We start from the raw sequence: 26477 nt of genomic DNA on the forward strand, positions 1-26477 counted from the left end.
TGGCAGCCTTGTCAGGAAACTGAAGGAGAGATATGCTGCTTATAAATACGGCAAGGGACAAAGTGGAGAAGTAATTCAGCGGGTCGTACACAAGGCGTATGTGGCAGGGGCTTATAACGATCACGGATTACAAAAAGAAAGCCAGTTATGTCGCAGACACCAACGCCACCCCAACGGACAAGCTAAACACCTTTTTCTCATGCTTCAAGCATGACTCTGAGCTGCCGAGGAGAGACCTTGATGACAACGAGGGCTACGTGCTTACGGTCTTCACGGAGGACGTATGTAAGTCATTCAAGTGTGTCAACCCTGGCAAGGCTGCCAGCCCAGCTAGCTGTTGTGTTTTCAGACATTTTCAATCTCTCCCTCTAGCTCAGGCCGTTATCACCACCAGCTTCAAGATGTCCACTATCATTCCCGTGCCCAAGAAAGGGAAAGTAACTAAACTGAATGACTACCAACCCATAGAACTCACTTTTGTCATAATGAAGTGCTTCGAGAGGCTAGTCAAAGACCACATCAGCTCCTCCCTCGACCCTCTCCAATTCACCTACTGCCCTGACAGATCCAGACAATTACGCAATGGCAATTGCGTAATTGCCATTGCACTGCACACTGCCCTCACCGACCTGGACAAAAGGAATGTGAGGATGCTGTTCATTGACTACAGCTCAGCCTTCAATAACATAGTACCCTCTAAGCTCACCACAAAGCTCATGGACTGAACTGCTCCCTCTGCAACTGGGTCCTGGACTTCCTCATGGGCTATGCAACATTACCTCCTACGAACTGATCCTCAACACTGGGTCCCCACAAGGGTGCATCCGCAGTCCCCTCCTGTACTCCCTGTGTACACACCGCAGCCTCACACAGTTCCAACACCATCATCAAGTTAGATGACAATACGACAGTAGTAGGCCTGATTACCAACCATGACAAGATGGCCTACAGAGGAGGTAGGCACTGACGGCATAGACCTAGGTAAACAATCTCTCCCACAACATCAGCAAAACAAAGGAGTTGATTGTGGACTTCAGGTGGAACCAGGCTGGGCACGCCCCCATCCTCATTAACGGGGCTGCCGTGGAGACGATCAAAGCTTCCAAGAGAAATAAACTGTGCATGTGACTAATAAACTCATCTAATCTGAGAAGTGTAACAATGTTTATTAAACAACAAACATAACAATTCTGATATTGAGATTAAAACAATTACAGTATATTGACTATTGAACTGGAAAGACAATCATAAGTTTAAGCTTAAAGAGCAATTTAAGGCATTAAACAACATCTCTGGTATAAAACAGCCTATGTGGCATCAATATTAGTCAGAAACATTTATTTTAGCTTCAAAATTTTCTACAAAGTGTAAATAAGAACATTTGTCATGAAGTCAGTTTCGTCCAAAACAGAGATTTGCGAGATAATTATGAAGGGTACCGTAACAGTTTTCCTTATGTTGGGTTTATTTCAATCCTGCCCACAGCTGGCAGCACCCAAGTAATCATCAATTCGGAGTGCAGCTACATGTGACCCAATCGTAATGTAATAAATTGACGTCCCTAACTAGCTCCAGAGATAGGCTATCCAAAGTCAAACCAACTTTGCCATGGTCGCACACCAGCCAGCTGAAGCTAATTGGAGAAAGAAGTTGGCCAACTGAAGCTAATTGGAGAAATAAGTTGGCTAGTACTTGCTAGCCTAAGTGACTTCAAGACACAAGACCTGGTTAGACTACTTCAAGTTATCTAGAAGGGCGAGTGACTGTGTACTGTTTTGGCAGAGTGAATGTACAAATGCTTGCCACGTGCGAACACAGACGTACACACATACATTAAACCACACCCCCAAGACAACTTGTTTGGCTTCAGTCATGGCCACCACATTTCTTATTGAGCAAGCCAAGGGCAACTGAGGTGTCATGATTCCAAAGTCTAAACCCTGGGAAGAGGGGCTCAGTGAATGTGTTTTGGAACGTGTGAATGTGGGTCAGGGTGTCAGAAGAGACGCTGTAGAAGGACAATGTGCCGGCTGGCCAGTCCAGATACACTCCTACTCTGTGGGAGCCGGAGGAGGGAGCAGGTATGGCAGTGCTGCTAGTATTATGATAGGCAACAAAAGTGTTATCAGAGCAGCGCAGACTCCAGGACTTGTCATTGTATCTTAGCCCACAATCATAACCCTCTCCTTTCCTGCCGATTCCTCCATAGGTCAAACCTACATGAGTCTCAGGCCCACTCCACTCTACCTCCCAGTAGCAGCGCCCAGACAGGCCCTCTCTACACAGCACCTGTGACCAGTGATCAAATCTCGCTGGGTGATGAGGATATGGTTGCTCCTCTTCCACCCATGTCACCTTCTTGTTTCCCTCAGACAGAAAGAGATGTTTGTGTGCTGTGTTTGGGTCCAGTGTGACCTGACAGGCATCTGATGGAGGACAAAATGAATTGCAAATCAACAACTATAGTATGAGAAGACAGTTTGTTTTATTCAAATGTTAAGGTTATTAGATAAGCAGCCTTCAGGAGTGCCATCAAAACTTACATTTCTTCAGGCCAGATTTTAACCAGCACTCTGCATCATGGTCCACACTGTAGGAAAGTAGAAGAACACAGTAATTTAAGTGTGAGAAGTGCAGTAAACCACACAATTTGTTTGAATCTGTATTTCTACCTGAGTGTCTCCAGTTTAGTTTGTGGATCCTCCAGTCCACTAGAGAGCAGTTCCACTCCTGATTCCCCTGGGTGATTATAGCTCAGGTCCAGCTCTCTCAGGTGTGAGGGGTTTGACTTCAGAGCTGAAGCCAGAGAAGCACAGCCTTCCTCTGTGACTCCACAGAATGACAACCTGCAGAAAGAGGAATTTCACTTTCAGAAATGGGTACCTTTTTGTTTTTCATTTCAAACACGGAGTCACATTATATTAAAGCAGAGAGACATTTTAACACTTTTAACATCCATGGTGGACACCAATAACAAATGTTAAATTGTAATTTTGGAATATCTTATACATCACATCCTGACAGTACTGACTTCAGTGTCTCCAGTCTACAGTGTGGACTCTCCAGTCCAGTAGAGAGCAGCTTCACTCCTGAATCCTGCAGGTCATTGTCACTCAGGTCGAGCTCTTTCAGGACTGATGAGTTGGAGCTGAGTGCTAAGGCCAATGCTCCACAGCATTTCTCTGTGAGGTTACATCCTTTCAGCCTGAAGAAGAATCAATGATCAATAATACGTTAATTTAAGGTAATTTCCCCTTTTAAAATGTTTGGTGTCTAATGAGGGTTTAGGTACACTCACACAGCTCTTCTGGAGGCTTTGACCACTGGCAGAAGCCTCAGAAGACCTTCCTCAGAACTGGAATATTTATTCAGCTCAAACACATCCAGGTCCTCCTCTGAAGTCAGCAACACAAAGACTAGAGCTGACCACTGTGCAGGTGAAAGTTCTTCTCTAGCTAGACTTCCTGAGCTCAAGTAGCTTTGGATCTCATCCACTAGAGAATGGTCATTCAGCTCATTCAGACAGTGGAAAAGATTGATACATCTCTCTGCAGAAGGATTCTCCCTGATCTTTTGCTTGATGTACTCAACTGTTTCCTCATTGGTCTGTGAACATCTTTCTGTCTTTGTCAGTAGGCCCCGTAGGAGAGTCTGGTTGGATTCCAGTGAGAGGCCCAGAAGGAAGCGGAGGAACAGGTCCAGGTGACCATTCTCACTCTGTAAGGCCTTGTCGACTGCACTCTTGTGTAGGATGGTTTCAGTTGTGTATTTCGATGTCTGATGCTTTCTGGTGTTGGTTTCCTGTTCAGCCATTAGATTCACACTGTTGTTAATGAATGTGAGAAACACATATAACGCTGCCAGAAACTCCTGAATGCTCAGATGCACAAAGCAGTACACCTTGTCTTGGTACAGCCCACACTCCTCTCTGAAGATCTGTGTACACACTCCTGAGTACACGGAGGCTTCTTTGACACCAATGCCACACTCTCCCAGGTCTTCCTCATAGAAGATCAGATTGCCTTTTTCCAGCTGTTCAAAGGCCAGCTTCCCCAGTTTCAAAATTATCTCTTTATCGATTTTCATCTGTGAATCTCTTTCAGCTTTCTGTGGTTCCCCTGGATACTTTTGTTTTTTTATCAGTATGTTGAAGATCAGGAAGTGTTCGTACATTTGAGTTAGAGTTTTGGGCATCTCTCCACTCTCTGCTTCACTCAACAGTCTCTCAAGAACCGTTGCTGAAATCCAACTGAAGACTGGTATGTGGCACATGATGTAAAGGCTCCTTGACAACTTAATGTGTGAAATGATTCTGCTGGCCAGGTTCTTATTACTGATTCTCTTCCTAAAGTAGTCCTCCTTCTGTGGGTCATTGAACCCTCGTATCTCTGTCACCTGGTCAACACACTCGGGAGAGATGCGATTGGCTGCTGCAGGCCGGGAGGTTATCCAGAGGAGAGCAGAGGGAAGGAGATTCCCCTTGATGAGGTTTGTCAGCAGCATGTCCACTGAAGTTGACACTGTGACATCACTCAAGCTCTCGTTGTTTTGGAAATCTAGAGGAAGTCGACACTCATCCAGACCATCTAAGACAAACAGAACTTTGTACTTTCCAAAGTCTGAGATTCCTGACTCTTTTGTTTCTATGAAGAAGTGATTGAGAAGTTCAATCAAGCTGTATGTTTTCCCCTTCCTCACATTCAGCTCCCGAAATGGGAGTGAAAATATCAACTGGATATCCTGATTGGCTTTTCCTTCAGCCCAGTCCAGAATGAACTTCTGAGCAGAGACTGTTTTTCCAACACCAGCGATTCCCTTTGTCAACACAGTTCTGATAGGTTTGTCTTGTTCAGGTAAGGGCTCAAAGATATCATTGCATTTGATTGATCTCTCTTGTGTTACTTGTCTTCTGGATGCTGTCTCAATCTGTCGCACCTCATGTTCTCTATTAACCTCTCCACTTCCACCCTCTGTGATGTAGAGCTCTGTGTAGATCTTATTGAGAAGTGTTGGGTTTCCTTGCTTTGCTATCCCCTCAAAAACACATTCGTATCTCCTCTTCAGATTGGATTTGAGTTTGCTTTGGCACACAGCAAGCTCGCCTAAATAACCTGATAATTCAGAAAATATTCAGATTAAAATCAGTAGCCTTTATATCATAGCTTTTATTGAATAAATGAGGCATTGATGACTAAAGGCAGAGAGTTTTTACTTTTCTCAAGTGTGTTAGCAAGTCCCTTCTGGTTTATGCCTCTCAGGATGTGCAGTGTGATCTTCAGAGCCCCCTCTTTGGCACTCTTCTCCTGCTTCTTCTCTTCAGCGTCCACTTTCTCCTCACCCTCCCTCTGGCTCTCAAAGCATTCTGGGAGATCTGGATTAAGAATCCTCTGAAACGTCTTCAACTCACTCTTCACAAAGGTAATGATTTTGTGTTCAAGTAGCTTAGAGAAAGAATGAAAAGGATATCAAAATGGAACAAATGTTATTCTTTAGTTTTTGCTTTTTGTTTTGATACCATTAGTATCATACTACTCACTTGTTGGCACTTCATGCAAATTACTGTTACTTTGCATATGAGCCAGCGGTGTATTCATTACTGAAACTGTTTAAGAAACAAACGGACGCAAACAGAGCAAAGCGAGATGTTTCTATTGGACAAATTCAGGTAGGTCCCTCCCCGTTTTTGTTCTGTTTGCTTCAGTTTAAGAAAGGTTTTGCAACATAACCGGCAGAATGAGCCCAGCTCACCTTGAAAATGCAAGACAGGTCTGTTGGATGACTCTGGGAAGACTGACCACTGGGAATCTCTGATCTCTGTTGTGCTCTGTGGCTTCAGGGGGAAAAAAAACATTTTCAAAATGTTCAGACAGGCTAGTCACTAGGTGCTTTCTATCTATACTGACAAATATATAAAATGTAACATGTAAAGTGTTGGTCCCATGTTTCATGAGCTGAAATAAAAGATCACAGAATTTTTCCATATGCACAAAAAGCTTATTTCTCTCAAATTCGGTGCACAAATTTGCTTACATTCCTGTTAGTGAGCATTTCTCCTTTGCCAATATAATCCATCCACCTGACAGGTGGGGCATATCAAGAATCTGATTAAACAGCATGATCATTACACAGGTACACCTTGTGCTGGGGACAATAAAAGGCCACTCTATAATGTGCAGTTTTGTCAGAACACAATGACACAGATGTCTCAAGTTGAGGGAGCATGCAATTGGCATGCTGACTACAAGAATGAGCTGTTGAATGTTCATTTCTCTACTATAAGCTGCCTCCAATGTTGATTTAGAGAATTTGGCAGTACGTTGAAATAGCCTCACATCCGCAGACCACGTGTAACCACGCCAGCCCAGGGCCTCCACATCATCTGAGACCAGCCACCCAGACAGAAGATGAAACTATGGGTCTGCACAACCTAAGAATTTCTGCACAAACTGTCAGAAACCGTCTTAGGGAAGCTTATCTGCGTGCTTGTCATTCTTACTAGGGTCTTGACCTGACTGCAGTTCGGAGTGATAACCGACTTCAGTGGGCAAATGCTCATCTTCGATGACCATTGGCATGCTGGAGAGGTGTGCCCTTCATGGACGAATCCTCGTTTCAACTGCACCGGGCAGATGGCACACAACATGTCTGGCGCCATGTGGGCGAGTGGTTTGCTGATGTCAAAGTTGTGAACAGAGTGCCCCATGGTGGTGGAGGGGTTCATGTATGGACAACGAACACAATCGCATTTTATCAATGGCAATTTTAATGTACAGAGATACCATGACGAGACCCTGAGGCTCATTGTTGTGCCATTCATCCTCCGCCATCACCTCATGTTTCAGCATAATAATGCACGGCCCCATGTCACAAGGACCTGTACACAATTCCTGGAAGCTGAAAATGTCTCAGTTCTTCCATGGTGTCATGACTTTTCCTCTTGGGTGAGGATCATAGGCTTCAGATCATCTAAATGTTGTGGAACTTATGTGATTAAATATGAAGCTATTTGTGAGAAGATGAAATATGATTTTAGCCTCTAAATGGGAGAATTGTTTTTCATATAAAGTTTTACCCAGTCAGTAACCTCGCCCATGCGAGCACAGACCTTGTGGCAACGTGATGAAACCGCCTTCCAAGGCAAGGGCATAAAAGAACTGCTAACGAAATTGACATTAGACCAGAGAATGTGAGGACCAACCACACGTTGAAATGGTTGGAATTTCTACAGACCAGTATACGGACGGTAAGCCGGACGTGTAAAATGGTTCGACTCTACATTAGACCAGTGTGACCGACAGCGCGAGCTGAAAGGTACGAAGTGGTTATAAACTCTGAAACTTTCAACAGAGAAGACGAAAATCTCTACCAGACCAGAAAACGTGGAGACCCTCTGAAACTCTCGAAGAAGACTACACAGGAACATTCAGTCTGCAGCTGTTTATGCACTGTAAGCCTAGGAAACTCGACCCGAAGACGAGAGACAAAGAACAATTTCCTCTCACCACTATAGGTATCTCTAGGGTATATATTCTAAACAAACAGAGTGAAGGACGAGGCCCGCTGAACACCGCGTGGTACTCTGAGACCAACCTACTACAACTACAAAGGACATGGTGACCTCTGGTGGACAACCAGAGATTCTGTCGACTGACTCCATAGACTGATCGGGCGTTTTCAACAGAGCGAGACGACAAAGACATACAAGCGTAAATATGTGTTGCATTTCTAAATCCGAATGAGCGATTGTTAGGGTGCTAAATATCCATATTTACGATGAGCGTATTATTCAACTGTATGTACGATAGCTGAATTCCTTTGTCTCTTCTTCTCCCGCCCCCCCCCCCTTCATTGTGTAACAAGCCGGCATATCGGGTAAGACTTTCCATTGCATTAGTCCTGTGTGTGTGTTTATGTAAGTCTGTGTGATTATTTAGTTACTTAGTAAAGAAATAATTAAGCCAATGTGTGTATTGCTGATTCATCATGGAGACTAGGGTTGGTGCAGATTTGAAGTCAATGACGTTCAGAATGAGACTGATGAGGTAATAATAATTAATGGATGACTGGTAAAACGATATATTTATATCTTTAGAGTTAATTCGGGAAACGGTAACTCGTTAAACTTTTTCCGTGGTGCCCCAAGATTGCTAATGAGTTAATTGTTACATGAGTAATTGAATCATCGTAATAATTAAACAATCGTCATCGCATTAATGGTACCAACTTCACGACAATGGCCTGCATGCTTGCGATGCTCTGGATCAACGTGTACGACAGCGTGCACCAGTTCCCACCAATATCTAGCAACTTCGCACAGCCATTGAAGAGGAGTGGGACAACATTCCACAGGCCACAATCAACAGCCTGATCAACTATGCAAAGGAGATGTGTCGCACTGCAAGGGGCAAATGGTGGTCACACCAGATACTGACAGGTTTTTTTTATCCACACCCCTACTTTTTGGGGGGGGATTCTGTATTCCCAGTCATGTGAAATCCATAGATTAGGGCCTAATGAATTTATTTCAAATGAACCGATTTCCTTATAAGTCTAACTCAGTAAAATCTTTGAAATTGTAGCATGTTGCGTTTATATTTTTGTTCAGTGTAGAATGAAACAGGAGACCTGCTGTTTGTTCTCACCTCATTTGTTCAGTAGAAAACGGTTCCTTTCTGAAGTTGTATGGAGGATCCATTGACATGTCACTCTTCAAAGACACACAACTGGGTACAGGTGAGTCTGGTCTCTCCTGCTGGACCCTTTCAGAAGAAGTGACAAAAAATATGATTTTTAAGTGGGGCCTCTTGTTATAGTATACACACTAAGGGCCTTTTACAACCAAATGTGCCATAGCAATCTTTAGGTAAAATCTGTATCCACTACCCGTGCACATGTCTATAACTTACATATCAGCATCTACCTGTGGGTACTTAGTTATAGCCATTCTATGGTCGGATTTGGTCCCAGGACAAGGGGTATGATTAAGATTTCTTTATTGGTCAATCGCACACAAGGTCCAAACTAAATTTGAAAGACATGTATACATATACAGGTTTTGGAAATGTGCAGGGGGCTGCCACAGTAGGCGTTAGGGGAGATGTTGTTGTGGGGGGGTTAAGTGCCTTGCTCAAGGGCACAACGGTATGCAATAGCATCTAGGATTTTATACCAGCAACCCTCTGATTACCAGCTCACTTCCCAACAGATCTTTCCTGTCGGACCCGAGATTCTAACTGGCAACCCATTTAGGCTCGCCTCTCTAACCACAAGGATGCCTGCTACCCTACTACTATAGGATTATTTTATGTGGGATCTTATTGTTTTATAAGTCACTGTTAAATTTGGTGAATCAGTTGTTTGGAATTGTAATAGTAATTGATTATCACCTAGCAACTACTTTGCTCTATTCTGATTGGTCAGTTGTTTGTTAATTGTTGTTAATCATGAAATTTGTTAAATAGGAATTGGTCTCCATCCAGTGTTTGTCAACACAGAGTCATCCATCCACCATCTAAAAGAACCCTCAAACTACACTACTGCTTACAAAACAGAAATGCAGTGCTGATTTGCTTCAACTGAGTTCATGAGTTATTAAATGAAATCAGTTTTTAATTGTCACATGCTTCGTAAAAACAACAGGTGTAGACTAACAGTGAAATGGTTATGGGCCCTTCCCAACAATGCAGAATACAATATTAATAATAATTGTTTTTAAAAACAATAAAAAAAAGACTATCCCACTCCTTCAGTCACAGTTCAGTTCAGTGGTAGCAGGTAGCCTAGTGGTTAGTGTTGGACCAGTAACCAAAAGATTGCTAGATCAAATCCCTGAGCTGACAAGGTAAAAATCTGTTCTGCACCTGAACAAGGCAGTTAAGCAACAGTTCCTAGGCTGTCATTGTAAATAAGAATTTGTTTTTAACTGACATGCCTAGTTAAATAAAGGTTAAATAAAGAATAATGTCCCTAAACCGGCTCAGGTACCTGTAATGATGGAGTATTCATTGACAGGATTCCTTGTAATCCCTCTGCAGTAAAATCCCTGAGTCCCAAAAAAAACTCAGCGGCACTCACAATGATGCTTATTTTCTCTGATTTTAATAGACTACAAACAGGTAACAACCTTGATCCAAAAACCTTACTCCAACCAAAAACAAATCAGAACTAGGCTTGGTGCCGAAGGACATGGCTGCCGTTTTACAATCCCGTAACCAATTGTGCATGTTTTTTTGGCATTATTTGTAACTTATTTTGTACATAATGTTTCTGCCACCGTGTCTTATGACCGAAAATAGCTTCTAGAAATCAGAACAGCGATTACCCACCTTGAACTGGAGAAAGAATTTCTCTTTAATGAATCGGACGAGAGGGATTTACTCCAGACACCCGAACAGAGAGTTTATCTGTATTTTTCGTAGCTGTCTATATACCACCACAGACCGATGCTGGCACTAAGACCGCACTCAATGAGCTGTATACCGCCATAAGCAAACAGGAAAACACTCGTCCAGAGGCGGCGCTCCTAGTGGCCGGGGACTTTAATGCAGGGAAACTTAAATCAGTTTTTCTATGAGCATGTTAAATGTGCTACCAGAGGGGGGAAAAAAACTCTAGACCACCTTTACTAATTCCACTACCACTTGACCTCTCTTATTTCCTTTGGTATTCGCCACTGTAGTCCAATTCTTCTTACTCATCTCCACGACTGACTCAAACAGAACATCCACTTCCGCCATTTTCCGGACGCTCCACTGGTAGAAGCTATTACCTGTCTCACCTTTTTCCAATAGAATAGTCTCCCCTCCTGAAGTCTATTGGATGACCCATTGACTCGTCACACTTCAGGGACACACAGCTAGGTCCAGGTGAGTCTGGTCTCTCTTGCTGGATCCTGTCAAAAGCATACAGTCAGTGTTGGAGTTGATTCTCTGTCATAGACATCACATCATTGTATCTGTCTCATTATGGTGTATGTGAGAGCAAGGGCAGTGCCATTGAGGCCATCTCCATTTTGAAGTAGTCAATTTTCTTCTACAACTTCTATGAATTGGAAAACAAACTGAAACGGTGCATACTGCCACCTGGAGTGTGTTGTTTGAACAGATATAAAGCCAAAGTTTGTGATTTACTATCACCTGAAGTTATGGAATATTTGTTCTCGAGTGTAATTCATTGCCTAACCCCTCCTGATGACGTGGATGGAATCATGGGATCCTTCCTTGTTGACTACTTCGAAATGCTGAAAGTCTTGGACGCTGCCCATGCTAAAACTGGCTTTTGGGCACTAGTGTCCTCTGTCTATCTCTGTTCTCTGTACATTTTACAACACTTTACTAAATTTCCTGTAGAAAAAGGAAGAGGATGTGAAACACCCTATATCAGCAGAGATGTTTATTTTCCATCAACCCTCTTCGAGTCTGGTCTCTTCTGCTGGATTGGGCTTCAACGTAACAGAAACAGACCTTCTCTATCAGCTATTCTGATGATAATGAATGTAATTTAGGGTGCGTTGGTAAATTCACTCTGGCTATCTACTCCGATTTAAGAGCACTCTTGCCTGAGTGTGCCAGAGTGCAGAATAACTGATAAATTTACGAACGGACAACACCCGTTGAATATCACCGTTGTCAGTAAACGTCGGCAACAAAATGTATATTGTCCCCAACACAAGGTGCACCTGTGTAATGATCATGCCGTTTAATCAGCTTCTTGATATGCCACACCTGTCAGGTGGATGTATTAACTTGGCAAAGGAGAACTGCTCACTAACAGGGATGTGAACAAATTTGTGCACATCATTTGAGAGAAATAAGCTTTTTGTGCAAATTGAACATTTCTGGGATCTTTTATTTCAGCTCATGAAACATGGGACCAACACTTTACATGTTGCGTTTATATTTTTGTTCAGTATATTTACTTCATTTAGTCTGATCAGTGGAATAATTCTCATTCTTAACAATGGGCTAAACTATACTGTAATTAGGGTTCTTGTAGGCAAGTACACTGCTGATATTCTCCACACTTATTTTATGATTCAATTTCTTACCAATTTTGTCAGCATAGTCACATATTTGAAATCTGATATGCCTACTTGTGTCCTTGAAAATGAATTATGGGCAGTTTTCAATAAGTCATACAAATAAGCATTGGACATTGAATGCTCCAGGCCTCAAATAGAACTTTTTAGTATTGTGTACATGCTAGGCAGAGATAGTAGGGGGACTCAACTCATAAACGCATCATATTTTGTCTGTGTAGAGTAAGAAACTGGCAAGGATCTTCAACTAGCAGGCTAGAATATTGACATTTGTTATTTGTGGGGCGGCAGGTAGCCTAGTGGTTAGAGCGTTGGACTAGTAACCAAAATGTTGCAAAATCGAATCCCTGAGCTGACAAGGTAAAAATCTGTCGTTCTGCCTCTGAACAAGGCAGTTAACCCACTGTTCCTAGGCCATCATTGAAAATAAGAATGTATTCTTAACTGACTTGCCTAGTAAAATAAAAACACATTTTTCTTGAAGGTTGGGTGATTTTGAGAAATTAATTGTTATAAGAACTTTTTCAAACACCCAGCACTTGGGAAACATTAGATCAGGGGTGGCCAACCCTCCTGAGGCGCAAGCAGGAATTTCTTCCAGCCCTATTTTAAAGAGTTTCAAAATGTTTTTGTCTTTACCTTAAGCAACCTATTGACAAGGAGACCGCAATCTATGATTTGGTTACCCACTGCCATCAACCATTAATATTAGTATTTCCTGTGCAGAGCCGTGGTGTAGTGGTAATGCTCCCGGCACGTGTCGCATCCAACTTTCCATCTGAGAACTGGAATCGATCCCTGCTTCCAACCTTCTCACTTTTTTGGGGTTAATTTAATGTTCAAAGCAACCTGAATTCACCTGACCTGTGGTCACAAGCCTAAGCATGTCAAAATATGTAGAATTGCAGGAAATTAGCTTTAAAGCAGTTAGTCACCAACGCTCTAGATAACATGAAAACAGCCTAACCAGCTCTGTTAGGGCGAGTAAAATGGTCAGAGTGAGGTGTTCTCTCATTTGTGTCTGGAAGTAGCTAGCCAACTTAAGCCAGTTAGCTTGGATGCTTGACTACTGTTGTGAGGTCAGAACGCTCTGATCAACCCTACTCCTCGGCAAGATCGTGCAGTGTGTGCTCTGAATGTTTCGCTCTCGGAGCACTCTGATGAATGGACAATCTGATAAAGCTTTGAATTTACAAACACACTCTTAAAATCAGCAGAATGACACACTGACAGATATACAGAAACAAAGAACCATTATTTCACTCACCCAGCTTCCTTGTCTAGTTCCCCAGAGGGACTCATTTTAGGGGCCATGGCCCCCTCCTCTCTCCCCACAGAGTGACTCATTTTAGAGGCAGTTCCCCCAAATACTTGTAGTGACTCCAGATTTCTGTTGAATCAAGAGGTTTGGGTGGTTTTGATTGGGTGATATGCTGAGCTGTTCTGCCTAGACAAAACCTCAGACAATTCTGAAAGCGAAAGTATTTTGTCTACAACAAAATACTGTGGGCTTGAATAGGAATTTGCCTCGTACGTACGGAGCTTGCAAGATCCTGATCTGGCAAGCTCGGTACATTTCGAGCAGAGGCGGTGCCTCCGCTTGACAATGCTTTGCTCCAAATGATTGACCACTTCATGGGAGTTGGCGTGAACCTCTTTAAGTAAGTAAGTAAATACAATGTATTATTAGCTAGCTAGCTACAGCAGGCCACTGTGTGTAGGCTAATGAGCCGCTAGCTAGCTAGCCAACTTTACATACTATAGCTAAGTGAAAAATCATCAGCTAGCTAACTACATATTAGCTTGTTATCTTGAGTTAGGCCTATCTATAATTCTAAATCAAAAACCAAAATGCATTTGTAAATAACAGCTCCAGCTGTTTTTGTTTATACATTTTTTTTACCCCTTTTTCTCTCCAATTGGTAGTTACAGTCTTGTCCCATCACTGCAACTCCCGTACGGACTCGGGAGAGGCGAAGGTCGAGAGCCATGCGTCCTCCGAAACACAACCCAGCCAAGCCGCACTGCTTCTTGACACAATGCCCGCTTAACCTGGAAGCCAGCCGCACCAATATGTGTTGGGGGAAACACCGTACACCTGGCGACCGTGTCACCATGCATTGCGCCCGGACCGCCACAGGAGTCGCTAGTGTGCGATGGGACAGGAACATCCCTGCTGGCCAATCCCTCCCCTAACCCGGACGACGCTGGGCCAATTGTGCCGCCGCCCCATGGGTCTCCCGGTCGCGGCCGGCTGCGACAGAGCCTGGACTCCAGGATCTCTAGTGACCACTGTGCAACTCGAGAAGCGTTTTTACATTTTTGGTATTTAACTAGTCAAGTCAGTTAAGAACAAATTCTTATTTACAATGATGACCTACTCTGGCCAAATCCTAACCTGGACGACACTGGGCCAATTGCGCACTGTCAGAAAAGGGAGTACGTGTGCTAGTTAGTTAGGGCAGGTCATGGGATGACATGGAAAGATTCTCCAGTTCTAGTCCCTAGAGAGGAAAACTATGTAGCCAGACAGAGAGATAAGTCAGGGCTGTCTAATTGTAATAAAATGAAGCCTGTTCCTTTGTGCTGTCTGTCCTCAGATATGGAGAGCTGTCTGCAGATGAAGAGGTCCCAGTGAATGTCCTAAGAGACTGCTGGCACATCCTTGTATGTATGTGTACTTATGTTAGCAAATGTTGTATATAACAATACAGTTAAAAGTCACACACAATGTAGGCTACAAACATATTACAAATGTAGCAGGGCAATCCTAATCCTGGAGGTGCAGGCTTCTGTTCTAGCCCAGCACTAACACATCTGATTTAATTTATCAAACCTAATGAGTTGATAATAATGTATATTATTGCTGGGCTGGAATAGAAGCATGCTCACCCAGTAGATCAGGGAGTGGTGCAAGGTTGGCCACCTTTGGTATGGACTTTGTTCACCCGAAATTATGCTTTATTAATAATAGCCTATTTACTAAGATGTCTAACATTTAGAAACAAGTTGGGCTATTAGTACATTTTGAAATTATATGTTGATTCCTCCAATGTTGATTCATTGATGTGAAGTGTTTAAGCTTGTTTTAAGTGTTAACATTATTCAAGATAAACTAGTGTCAATGTTAATTAATCAAATCACAATTGAAAACAGGGGATCTGTTTCTAATTTGTCTGTGTTTCTGTGTTGCTTTCTCAAATGAACATGACCTTTTGTCCAGTTGTGAGCTCTCCAATCTGTTTTATTTGATTGTCACTGTCTCAGGATATCAGCTGAAGTGAACCCATTTTGCAGCTTATCATAATGGCATGCATCACCAATGCAGCCATAGGCCTACAGTATGATAGAATTACTGGTCTAATGGGCATGTGCAGTCAATGTGCTCCATGTCATTGTACATCTGAAGCAGAGAATAGCTAAACTCACATCATTTGCATATTGATGAGCTAGCTATATGTTCTCAATAAAAAAATGATACCAGGAGATAATGTATGAGGCTAACCGTAAACCAGATTTTCAACATGATTTTTCTGACATGAAATTGTTTAGTGCAAATCCAACCCTTGTATTCTAGGTACAGTTCTGTACATGAAAATAAGGCACTGACAATTTGTAGGCTAATTAAACATTTCAAAAAGGAAAATAATGGTGTGGGGGGAGCGTTGTAATTTTACCTCATTTATTTGCTGAGAATGATTATAGAAAACATAGACAAAATCATAAGGTCAATGGCATGGATGAGGATTGCTGAGATGTAGGTGTTGATGGTGGGTGAAGAGAGATTTGCACAACAATGTTTGCAAGTCAAAGCCACAATTTCCTTTACTCAAAGTACCCATTCATTCATGCATTTTACATGTAGTCCTATGTATTTTACAGGAAATGTGCTATAATCATCAATGTCATGACACAAGTATAATGAAAGAGCCATCAACTATAATATATGAGAATCATAATGTTAAAATTCCATAATCCAATTGGTAGAATATTAAAGTGGAAATTCATGCTTAGTGTATCATTTACAATCTCATAATGTGTGTTGCTGGTGATTTCTAGCCTTTCACAATTTAATTTAGTCAATGCATTCACAAATGGTGGGTTAGATCACAGTTTTTAGGTTGATTTCAAATCAAATTGTATTTGTCACATGCTCCGAATACAACAGGTGTAGACCTGTGAAATGCTTACTTACAAGCACTTAACCAACAATGCAGTTAAGAAAAATGTGTAAAAATAGATAAGTAAAAACTAAAATAAAAATAACAAATAATTTAAGAGCTAGAGTAAAATAACAGTAGCGAGGCTATATACAGGTGGTACTGGTACAGAGTCAATGTGCAGGGGCACAGGTTAGTCGAGGTAAATGAGGTAATATGTAAATGTAGGTTGAGTTTAAGTGACTATGCATAGATAATAACAAACAGAAAGTAGCAGCAGCGTAAAAAAAGGGGGTAGGGGGGACAATGCAAATAGTCTGGGTAGCCATTTGATTTGCTGTTCAGGAGTCTTATGGCTTGGGGGTAGAAGTTGTCAGGAAGCCTTTTGGACCTGGACTTGGCTCTCCGGTACGACTTGCGTGCGGTAGCAGAGAGAACAGTCTATGACTAGGGTGGCTGGAGTCTTTGACAATTTTTAGGGCCTTCCTCTGACACCGCCTGGTATAGAGGTCCTGGATAGCAGGAAGCTGGGCCCCAGTGATGTACTGGGCCGTACGCACTACCCTCTGTAGTGCCTTGCGGTCGGAGGCCGAGCAGTTGCTATACCAGGCAGTGATGCAACCAGTCAGGATGCTCTCAATGGTGCAGCTGTATAACTTTGAGGATCTGAGGACCCATACCAAATCTTTTCAGTCTCCTGAGGGGGAATAGGCTTTGTCGTGCCCTCTTCACGACTGTCTTGGTGTGTTTGGACCATGATAGTTTGTTGGTGATGTGAACACCAAGGAAGCACTCAACCTGCTCCACTACAGCCCCATCGATGAGAATGGGGACGTGCTCGGTCCTCCTTTTCCTGTAGTCCACAATCATCTCCTTTGTCTTGATCACATTGAGGGAGAGGTTGTTATCCTGGCACCACAAGACCAGGTCTCTGGCCTCCTCCCTATAGGCTGTCTCATCGTTGTCGGTGGTCACTGTTGCGTTGTCGGTGGTCACTGTTGTGTTGTCGGAAAACTTAATGATGGTGTTGGAGATGCACCGCTGAGGGGCCCCCGTGTTGAGGATCAGCGTGGCAGATGTGTTGTTACCTATCCTTACCACCTGGGGATGGCCTGTCAGGAAGTCCAGGATCCAGTTGCAGAGGGAGGTGTTTAGTCCCAGGGTCCTTAGCTTAGTGATGAGCTTTGAGGGCACTATGGTGTAGAGTTAGAGTTAAAATCAATGAATAGCATTCTCACATAAGTGTTCCTTTTGTCCAGGTGGGAAAGGGCAGTGTGGGGTGCAATAGAGATTGCATCATCTGTGGATCCGTTGGGGCGGTATGCAAATTGGAGTGGGTCTAGGGTTTCTGGGATAATGTTGTTGATGTGAGCCATGACCAGCTTTTCAAAGCACTTCATGGCTACAGACGTGACTGCTATGGGTCGGTAGTAATTTAGGCAGGTTACCTTAGTGTTATTGGGCACAGGGACTATGGTGGTCTGCTTGAAACATGTTGGTATTACAGACTCAGGGACAGATTGAAAATGTCAGTGAAGACACTAGCCAGTTGGTCAGCTCAAGCTCGGAGTACACATCCTGGTAATCTGTCTGGCCCTGCAGCGTTGTGAATGTTGACCTGTTTAACCTGTTAGGGCTAGGGGGCAGTATTTGCACGGCTGGATAAAAAAATGTACCCGATTTAATCTGGTTACTAATCCTACCCAGTAACTAGAATATGCATATACTTATTATATATGGATAGAAAACACCCTAAAGTTTCTAAAACTGTTTGAATGGTGTCTGTGAGTATAACATAACTCATTTGGCAGGCAAAACCCTGAGACATTTTCTGACAGGAAGTGGATACCTGATGTGTTGTATTACCTTTAAACCTATGCCATTGAAAAACACAGGGGCTGAGGAATATTTTGGCACTTCCTATTGCTTCCACTAGATGTCACCAGCCTTTACAAAGTGTTTTGAGTCTTCTGGAGGGAGATCTGACCGAACAAGAGCCATGGAACGATGATGGCCCATTAGACACCTGGCGCGCGAGTTCATGTTGGGTACCCTCGTTCCAATACGTTATAAAAGAGAATGCATTCGTCCACCTTGAATATTATTCATGTTCTGGTTAAAAAAGGCCCTAATGATTTATGCTATACAACGTTTGACATGTTTGAACGAACGTAAATATATTTTTTTCCCCTCGTTCATGAAGTGAAGTCCGGCGGGCTTAGATCATGTGCTAACAAGACGGAGATTTTTGGACATAAATGATGAGCTTTTTTGAACAAAACTACATTCGTTATGGACCTGTGATACCTGGAAGTGACATCTGATGAAGAGAATCAAAGGTAATGGATTATTTACATAGTATTTTCGATTTTAGATCTCCCCAACATGGCGGCTAGTCTGTATCGCAACGCGTATTTTTCTGGGCGCAGTGCTCAGATTATTGCAAAGTGTGATTTCCCAGTAAGGTTATTTTTAAATCTGGCAAGTTGATTGCGTTCAAGAGATGTAAATCTATAATTCTTTAAATGACAATATAATATTTGACCAATGTTTTCTCATTTTAATTATTTAATTTGTGGTGCTGACTTGAATGCCGGTTATTGGAGGGAAACGATTTCCTGAACATCAACGCCACAGTAAAACGCTGTTTTTGGATATAAATATGAACTTGATAGAACTAAAAATGCATGCATTGTCTAACACAATGTCCTAGGAGTGTCATCTGTTGGAGATTGTAAAAGGTTAGTGCATAATTTTAGCTGATTTTATGGTTTTGGTGACGCCTGTCTTTGAATTGGCACAACATTACACACAACTCTTGTAAATGTACTGTCCTAACATACTCTAAATTTATGCTTTCGCCGTAAAACCTTTTTGAAATCGTAAAACGTGGTTAGATTAAGGAGATGTTTATCTTTCAAAGGGTGTAAAATAGTTGTATGTTTGAAAAATTTGAATTTTGACATTTATTTGGATTCAAATTTGCCGCTCTTGAAATGCACCTGCTGTTGATGGAGTGCACCACGGGTGGGACGCTTGCGTCCCACCTAGCCCATAGAGGTTAAAGGTCTTACTCACATCGGCTACAGACAGCGTGATCACAGTCGTCCGGAACAGCTGATGCTCTCATGCATGCTTCAGTGTTGCTTGCCTCGAAGCGAGCATAGAAGTAATTTAGCTCGTCTAGTAGGCTTGTGTCACTGGGCAGCTCGTGGATGGTTTCCCTTTGTAGTCTGTAACAGTTTGCGAGCCCTGCCACATGTCGGAGCCGGTGTAGTACGATTCAATCTTAGTCCTGTATTGATGCTTTGCCTGTTTGATGGTTCGTTGGAGGGCATAGTGGGATTTCTTATAAGCTTCCGGGTTAGAGTCCCGCTCCTTGAAAGCGGCAGCTCTACCCTTTAGCTCAGTGTGGATGTTGCCTGTAATCCATGGCTTCTGGTTGGGGTATGTACGTACAGTCACTGTGGGGAAGACGTCATCGATGCACTTATTGATGAAGCCAGTGACTGATGTGGTGTACTCCTCAATGCCATTGGAAGAATTCCTAAACATATTCCAGTTTGTGCTAGCAAAACAGTCCTGTATCTTAGAATCTGTTTCATCTGACGAGTCATTAGTGCTTCCTGCTTTAGTTTTTGCTTGTATGCGGGAATCAGGAGGATAGAATTATGGTCAGATTTGCCAATTGGAGGGAGAGGGAGAGCTTTGTGCGGGTCTTTGAGTGTGGAGTAAAAGTGGTCTAGAGTTTTTTTGCCTCTGGTTGCACATTTAACATTCTGGTAAAACTGATTTAATTTTCCCTGCATTAAAGTCCCCGGCCACTAGGAGTGCCGCCTCTGGATTATGGTTTTCCTGTTTTCTTATGGTTTTATCCAGCTCATTGAGTGCGATCTTAGTGCCAGCATCGGTTTGTGGTAGTAAATAGACAGCTATGAAAAATATTGATGAAAAATCGAAAGCCTTGGCCAGGTCGATGAATACAGCTACACAGTAATGTCTCTTATCGATGGCGGTTATGATGTCGTTTAGGACCTTGAGTGTGGCTGAGGTGCACCCATGACCAGCTCTAAAACCAGATTGCATAGCGGAGAAGGTACGGTGGGATTCAAAATGGCCGGTAATCGGGTTGTTAACTTGGCTTTCGAAGACCTTAGAAAGACAGGGTAGGATAGATATAGGTCTGTAGCAGTTTGGGTCTAGAGTGTCACCCCCTTTGAAGAGGGGGATGATCGCGGCAGCTTTCCAATCTTTGGGAATCTCAGACGATACGAAAGAGAGGTTGAACAGGCTAGTAATAGGGGTTGCAACAATTTCAGCAGATAATTTTAGAAAGAGAGGGTCCAGATTGTCTAGCCCGGCTGATTTGTATTGGTCCAGATTTTGCAGCTCTTTCAGAACATCAGCTATCTGGATTTGGGTGAAGGAGAAATGGTGGGGGCTTTGGCGGGTTACTGTGGAGGGTGTCGGGCAGTTGACCGGGGTAAGGGTAGCCAGGTGGAAAGCATGGCCAGCCGTAGAGAAATGCTTATTGAAATTCTCAATTATAGTGGATTTATCGGTGGGAACAGTGTTTCCTAGCCTCAGAGCAGTGAGCAGCTGGGAGGAGGTGCTCTTACTCTCCATGGACTTTAGTGTCCCAGAACTTTTTAGAGTTAGTACTACAGGATGCAAATTTCTGTTTGAAAAAGCTAGCCTTAGCTTTTCTAACTGCCTGTGTATATTTGTTCCTAACTTCCCTGAAAAGTTGCATATCACGGGGGCTATTCGATGCTAATGCAGAACGCCACAGGATGTTTTTGTGCTGATCAAGGGAGTGAACCAAGGACTATATCTATTCCTTGGTTCAGGAAGGCACTTTTAAAGAATAGCCAGGCATCATCTACTGACGGGATGGGGTCAATGTCATTCCAGGATACCCCGGCCAGGTCGATTAGAAAGGCCTGCTCGCAGAAGTGTTTTAGGGAGCGTTTGACAGTGATGAGGGGTGGGTCCCAGACCCATTACAGATGCAAGCAATGAGGCAGTGATCGCTGAGATCTTGATTGAAAACAGCAGAGGTGTATTTGGAGGGTGAGTTAGTTAGGATGACATCTATGAGGGTACCCGTGTTTACGGATTTGGGGTTGTACCTGGTAGGTTCATTGATAATTTGTGTGAAATTGAGGGCATCAAGCTTAGATTGTAGGATGGCCGGGGTATTAAGCATGTCCCAGTTTAGGTCACCTAGTAGCACGAGCTCAGAAGATAGATGGGGGGCAATCAATTCACATATGGTATCGAGGGCACAGCTGGGGGCAGAGGGAGCTCTATAGCAAGCGGTAACAGTGAGAGACTTGTTTCTGGAAAGGTGAATTTTTAGAAGTAGAAGCTCAAATTGTTTGGGTACAGACTTGGATAGTAATACAGAACTCTGCAGGCTATCTTTACAGTAGATTGCAACACCGCCCCCTTTGGCAGTTCTATCTTGGCGGAAAATGTTATAGTTAGCGATGGAGATTTCAGGGTTTTTGGTGGTTTTCCTAAGCCAGGATTCAGACACGGCTAAGACATCTGGGTTGGCAGAGTGTGCTAAAGCAGTGAGTAAAACAAACTTAGGGAGTAGGCTTCTAATGTTAACATGCATGAAACCAAGGCTTTTATGGTTACAGAAGTCAACAAATGAGAGCACCTGGGGAGTGGAGCTAGGCACTGCAGGACCTGGATTAATCTCCACATCACCAGAGGAACAGAGGAGAAGTAGGATAAGGGTACGGCTAAAGGCTATACGAACTGGCCGTCTAGCACGTTCGGAACAGAGAGTAAAAGGAGCAGGTTTCTGGGCACGATAGCATAGATTCAAGGCATAGTGTACAGACAAAGGTAAGGTAGGATGTGAGTACATTGGAGGTAAACCTAGGCATTGAGTAATGATGAGAGAGATATCGTCTCTAGAGACGTTTAAACCAGGTGATGTCATTGCATATGTAGGAGGTGGAACAACATGGTTGGTTAAGGCATATTGAGCAGGGCTAGAGGCTCTACAGTGAAATAAGACAGTAATCACTAACCAGGACAGTAATGGACGAGGCATATTGATATTAGAGAGAGGCATGCGTAGCCAAGTGAACATATGGGTCCAGTGATTGGTTGGGCTGACTGGGGACACGGCGATTCAGACAGTTAGCAGGCCGATGCTAACAGTTAGTAGGCCGGAGCTAAACAAGCTAGCAATTAGCAGACCGGGGCTGGCAAGCTAGCAGTTCGCAGACCGAGGCAGGCAAGCTAGCAGTTAGCAGACCGGGGCTAGCAAGCTAGCCTTTGGGGACGTCACGATGGAAGTAAGTCTGTTTTTGCCTCTTCGTGCGGTGACGTTGATAGACCAGTCGTGGAATTAGTAGGGTTCCAAGTAGCTCTAGATAGCTAGCAGGCCGGTTAGCAGAATGGGCCTTCAGCGGACATCGCGCCTGAGGGGCCTGTTGGAATCCTCGGGCAGATTATGTCGGTATTCCAGTCGTAGAGGATCGGCGGGGTTCCGTGCCCCGTACCGGCAGTAGAAGGGGTCCGGATATTGTAGCCCATTAGTGGGCTTCGGTGGTAGCACAGGAGCCCTGGCCGAGCTAGCTTCAGGCTAATTGGTGCTTGCTCCGGTATGGAAACGCTAGCCAGGAGTAGTCACCCGGGATTGCGGTTAGCTAGTTGCGAAGATCCAGATGAAAATGTTCAGAGTTTGCAGTAGGAATCCGGGATATGGGGAAAAAAAATATATATAAAATAATAATAATAATAATAATTCCGTTATGCTCTGGTTTGAGTCACGTTGTTCGAACTGGCGAGAGCTTTCCGAGCTAAAGGTTAGCTGATGACCGCTAGCAATGGTTTGCTGACTGATAGCTGGTAGGTAGTTAGCTGACTAACTTCAGTTCAGATATTCCAGATCCGAAGTAAATAGAAATACTTTAGAAAAAAATAAATAATAATAATAATAAATAAAAACAGATCCACGCCACATTGGGTGAGGCGGGTTGCAGGAGAGTATTTAGAAATGGAGGTTTAAGAAAATATTTTTCAAAGATATGCGAAGAAAAAGATGTAAAAAGATATGTACAAGGGACACGACAGGACAAAGACGTCTGACTGTTACGCCATCTTGGAAACGTTCAATACAATTGTATTAAAACTTTCAAACAGCAGCTAATTTAACTGTTCTCATCTAGACTATTCAAAGTGTCCCATAATAATAACGGATTTGCTAGTATTATATAAATTAATAAGATTAAGCTCACCAGTCCTGTTTTTGAAGGAGCTTTGTTGCCGAAATCTTCTTGTATCTGTCCTCTCCCCCTCTGGGCTTCAACATTGTAGTTTCACTTTTATTTTTTGTTTCGCTCTAGCTCAGCCAGAGATATTTTTGAGGAGATGGGAAACTCTCATTGAAAACCTGCCCCATCCCATGTCAATGAGCCGCATGGTGCATTGTGGGTGCCTCTGGGCCAAGGAGAGCTCTCCTTTAAGGAGTGAATGGGAGTCAATTGAGAACTAGCTCAAAAAGTCAACATTAGCATGAATTTCGCCAACAAGAAGTACAGAATTACGAATGTTTTCCAAGATGTGAGATACGTAATTTACTATCTTTATATAGCTTTGGAATCGTGACATTACGTACTGTCGAGGAAAATAGGCATGTTTCTCGACGCATACCCTGACGTTGAGAAGGGATTGCGTGACCAGCATGACAACGTGAACGCCATTGGTCGACAGTCTGCTGTGTGTGGCGTTATACGTTCATCCATTCATTGCCAATATCAATTCAATTTAAGAGCTTTAGTGGCATGGGAAACACATGTTAACATTGCTAAAGCAAGTGAAATAGATAATAAACAATACAAATTAACAGTAAACATTAAATTCACAGAAGTTCCAAAACAATAAAGGCATTTCAAATGTCATATGTCTATATAGAGTTTTGTAGCAAATAGTTAAAGTACAAAATGGAAAATAAATAAACATAAATATGGGTTGTATTTACAATGGCATTTGTTCTTAACTGGTTGCCCATTTCTTGTGGCAACAGGTCACAAATCTTGCTGCTGTGATGGCACACTGGTATTTCACACAGTAGATTTGGGAGTTTATCAAAATGGGTTTGTTTTCTAATTCTTTGTGGATCTGTGTAATCTGAGGGAAATATGTGTCTCTAATATGGTCATACATTTTGCAGAAGGTGCTGCTCAGTTTCCACCTCATTTTGTGGGAAGTGTACACTTAGCCTGTCTTCTCTTGAGAGCCAGGTCTGCCTACGGCGGCCTTTCTCAATAGCAAGGCTATGCTCACTGAGTCTGTACTAGAGGTCGACCGATTAATCGGAATGGCCGATTAATTAGGGCCTATTTCAAGTTTTCATAACAATTGGAAATCGGTATTTTAGGACGGCGATTTAAAAAAATATATTTTTTAGACCTTTATTTAACTAGGCAAGTTAGTGAAGAACACATTCTTATTTTCAATGACAGCCAAGGAACGGTGGGTTAACTGCCTTGTTCAGGGGCAGAACGACAGATTTTTACCTTGTCAGCTCGGGGATTCAATCTTGCAACCTTACGGTTAACTAGTCCAACGCTCTAACCACCTGCTTTACATTGCACTCCACGAGGAGCCTGCCTGTTACACGAATGCAGTAAGAAGCCAAGGTAAGTTGCTAGCTAGCATTAAACTTATCTTATAAAAAACAATCAATCAATCATAATCACTAGTTAACTACACATGGTTGATGATATTACTAGTTTATCTAGCCTGTCCTGCGTTGCATAAAATCGCTTAGGTACACGTTGCTCCAACCATAAACATCAATGACTTTCTTAAAATCAATACACAAGTATATATTTTTAAACCTGCATATTTAGCTAATATTGCCTGCTAACATGAATTTCTTTTAACTAGGGAAAATGTGTCACTTCTCTTGCAAACAGTCAGGGTATATGCAGCAGTTTGGGCCGCCTGGCTCGTTGCGAACTGTGAAGACTATTTCTTCCTAACAAAGACAGCCGACTTCGCCAAACGGGGGATGATTTAACAAAAGCGCATTTGCGAAAAAAGCACAATCGTTGCACGACTGTACCTAACCATAAACATCAATGCCTTTCCTTAAATCAATACATTTTTAAACCTGCATATTTATCTAAAAGAAATCCAGGTTAGCAGGCAATATTAACCAGGTGAAATTGTGTCATTTTGCGTTCATTGCACGCAGAGTCAGGGTATATGCAACAGTTTGGGCCGCCTGGCTCGTTGCGAACTAATTTGCCAGAATTTTAAGTAATTATGACTTAACATTGAAGGTTGTGCAATTGTAACAGTGTAGGTTCCGTCCCTCTCTTCGCCCCAACCCGGGCTCGAACCAGGGACCCTTGCACACATCAACAACTGACACCCCACGAAGCATCGTTACCCATCGCGCCACAAAAGCCACGGCCCTTGCAACGCAAGGGGAAACCCTACTTCAAGTCTCAGAGCGAGTGACGTCACCGATTGAAACACTATTAGCGCGCACCACCGCTAACTAGCCAGTTCACATCGGTTACACAATGTAACAGGAATATTTAGACTTAGGGATGCCACCCGTTAGATGAAATACGGAACGGTTCTGTATTTCACTGACAGGAAAAACTTTTTGTTTTTGAGATGATAGTTTCTGGATTCTACCATATTAATGACCTAAGGCTCGTATTTCTGTGTGTTTATTATATTATAATTAAGTCTATGATTTGATAGAGCAGTCTGACTGAGCGGTGGTAGGCAGCAGCAGGCTTGTAAGCGTTCATTCAAACAGCACTTTAGTGCGTTTGCCAGCAGCCCTTCGCAATGCATTGCACTGTTTATGACTTCAAGCCTGTCAACTCCCAAGATTAGGCTGGTGTAACTGATGTGAAATGGCTAGCTAGATAGCTGGGTGCGCGCTAATAGCGTTTCAAACGTCACTCGCTCTGAGACTTGGAGTAGTTTTTCCCCTTGCTCTACATGGGTAACGCTGCTTCGAGGGTGGCTGTTGTCGATGTGTTCCTGGTTCGAGCCTAGGTAGGAGCGAGGAGAGGGACGGAAGCTATACTGTTACACTGGCAATACTAAAGTGCCTATAAGAACATCCAATAGTCAAAGGTATATGAAATACAAATCGTATAGAGAGAAATAGTCCTATAATTTCTATAATAACTACAACCTAAAACTTCTTACCTGGGAATATTGAAGACTCATGTTAAAAGGAACCACCAGCTTTCATATGTTCTCATGTTCTGAGCAAGGAA

General features: G+C 42.9%; 1 protein-coding gene across 2 annotated transcripts; it reads right to left on the reverse strand.

Moving 5' to 3' along the window:
- Window positions 1–1147: 1147 nt before the first annotated feature.
- Window positions 1148–23833, reverse strand: LOC106579984 (NLR family CARD domain-containing protein 3). 2 transcript variants are annotated; one of them, XM_014160479.2, is made up of 11 exons: window positions 23463–23824; window positions 13305–13427; window positions 10778–10891; window positions 8643–8759; window positions 5749–5830; window positions 5213–5441; window positions 3299–5111; window positions 3032–3205; window positions 2673–2846; window positions 2544–2590; window positions 1148–2426 (listed from the first exon to the last, which is right to left on the reverse strand). In XM_014160479.2, exons 2-11 carry the CDS (start codon window positions 13382–13384, stop codon window positions 1867–1869), a joined length of 3390 nt encoding a protein of 1129 aa, XP_014015954.1. In that variant the 5' UTR covers window positions 13385–13427; window positions 23463–23824; the 3' UTR covers window positions 1148–1866. The 2 variants fall into 2 exon arrangements, with proteins under 2 accessions (XP_014015954.1, XP_045558284.1); XM_045702328.1 differs by lacking the exon at window positions 13305–13427 and having other exon boundaries at window positions 23463–23833.
- Between the last annotated feature and the right edge of the window lie 2644 nt (window positions 23834–26477).

This window comes from Salmo salar, chromosome ssa02 (genome assembly GCF_905237065.1).
Source record: "Salmo salar chromosome ssa02, Ssal_v3.1, whole genome shotgun sequence".
NCBI classification, from domain to species: Eukaryota; Metazoa; Chordata; class Actinopteri; order Salmoniformes; family Salmonidae; genus Salmo; species Salmo salar.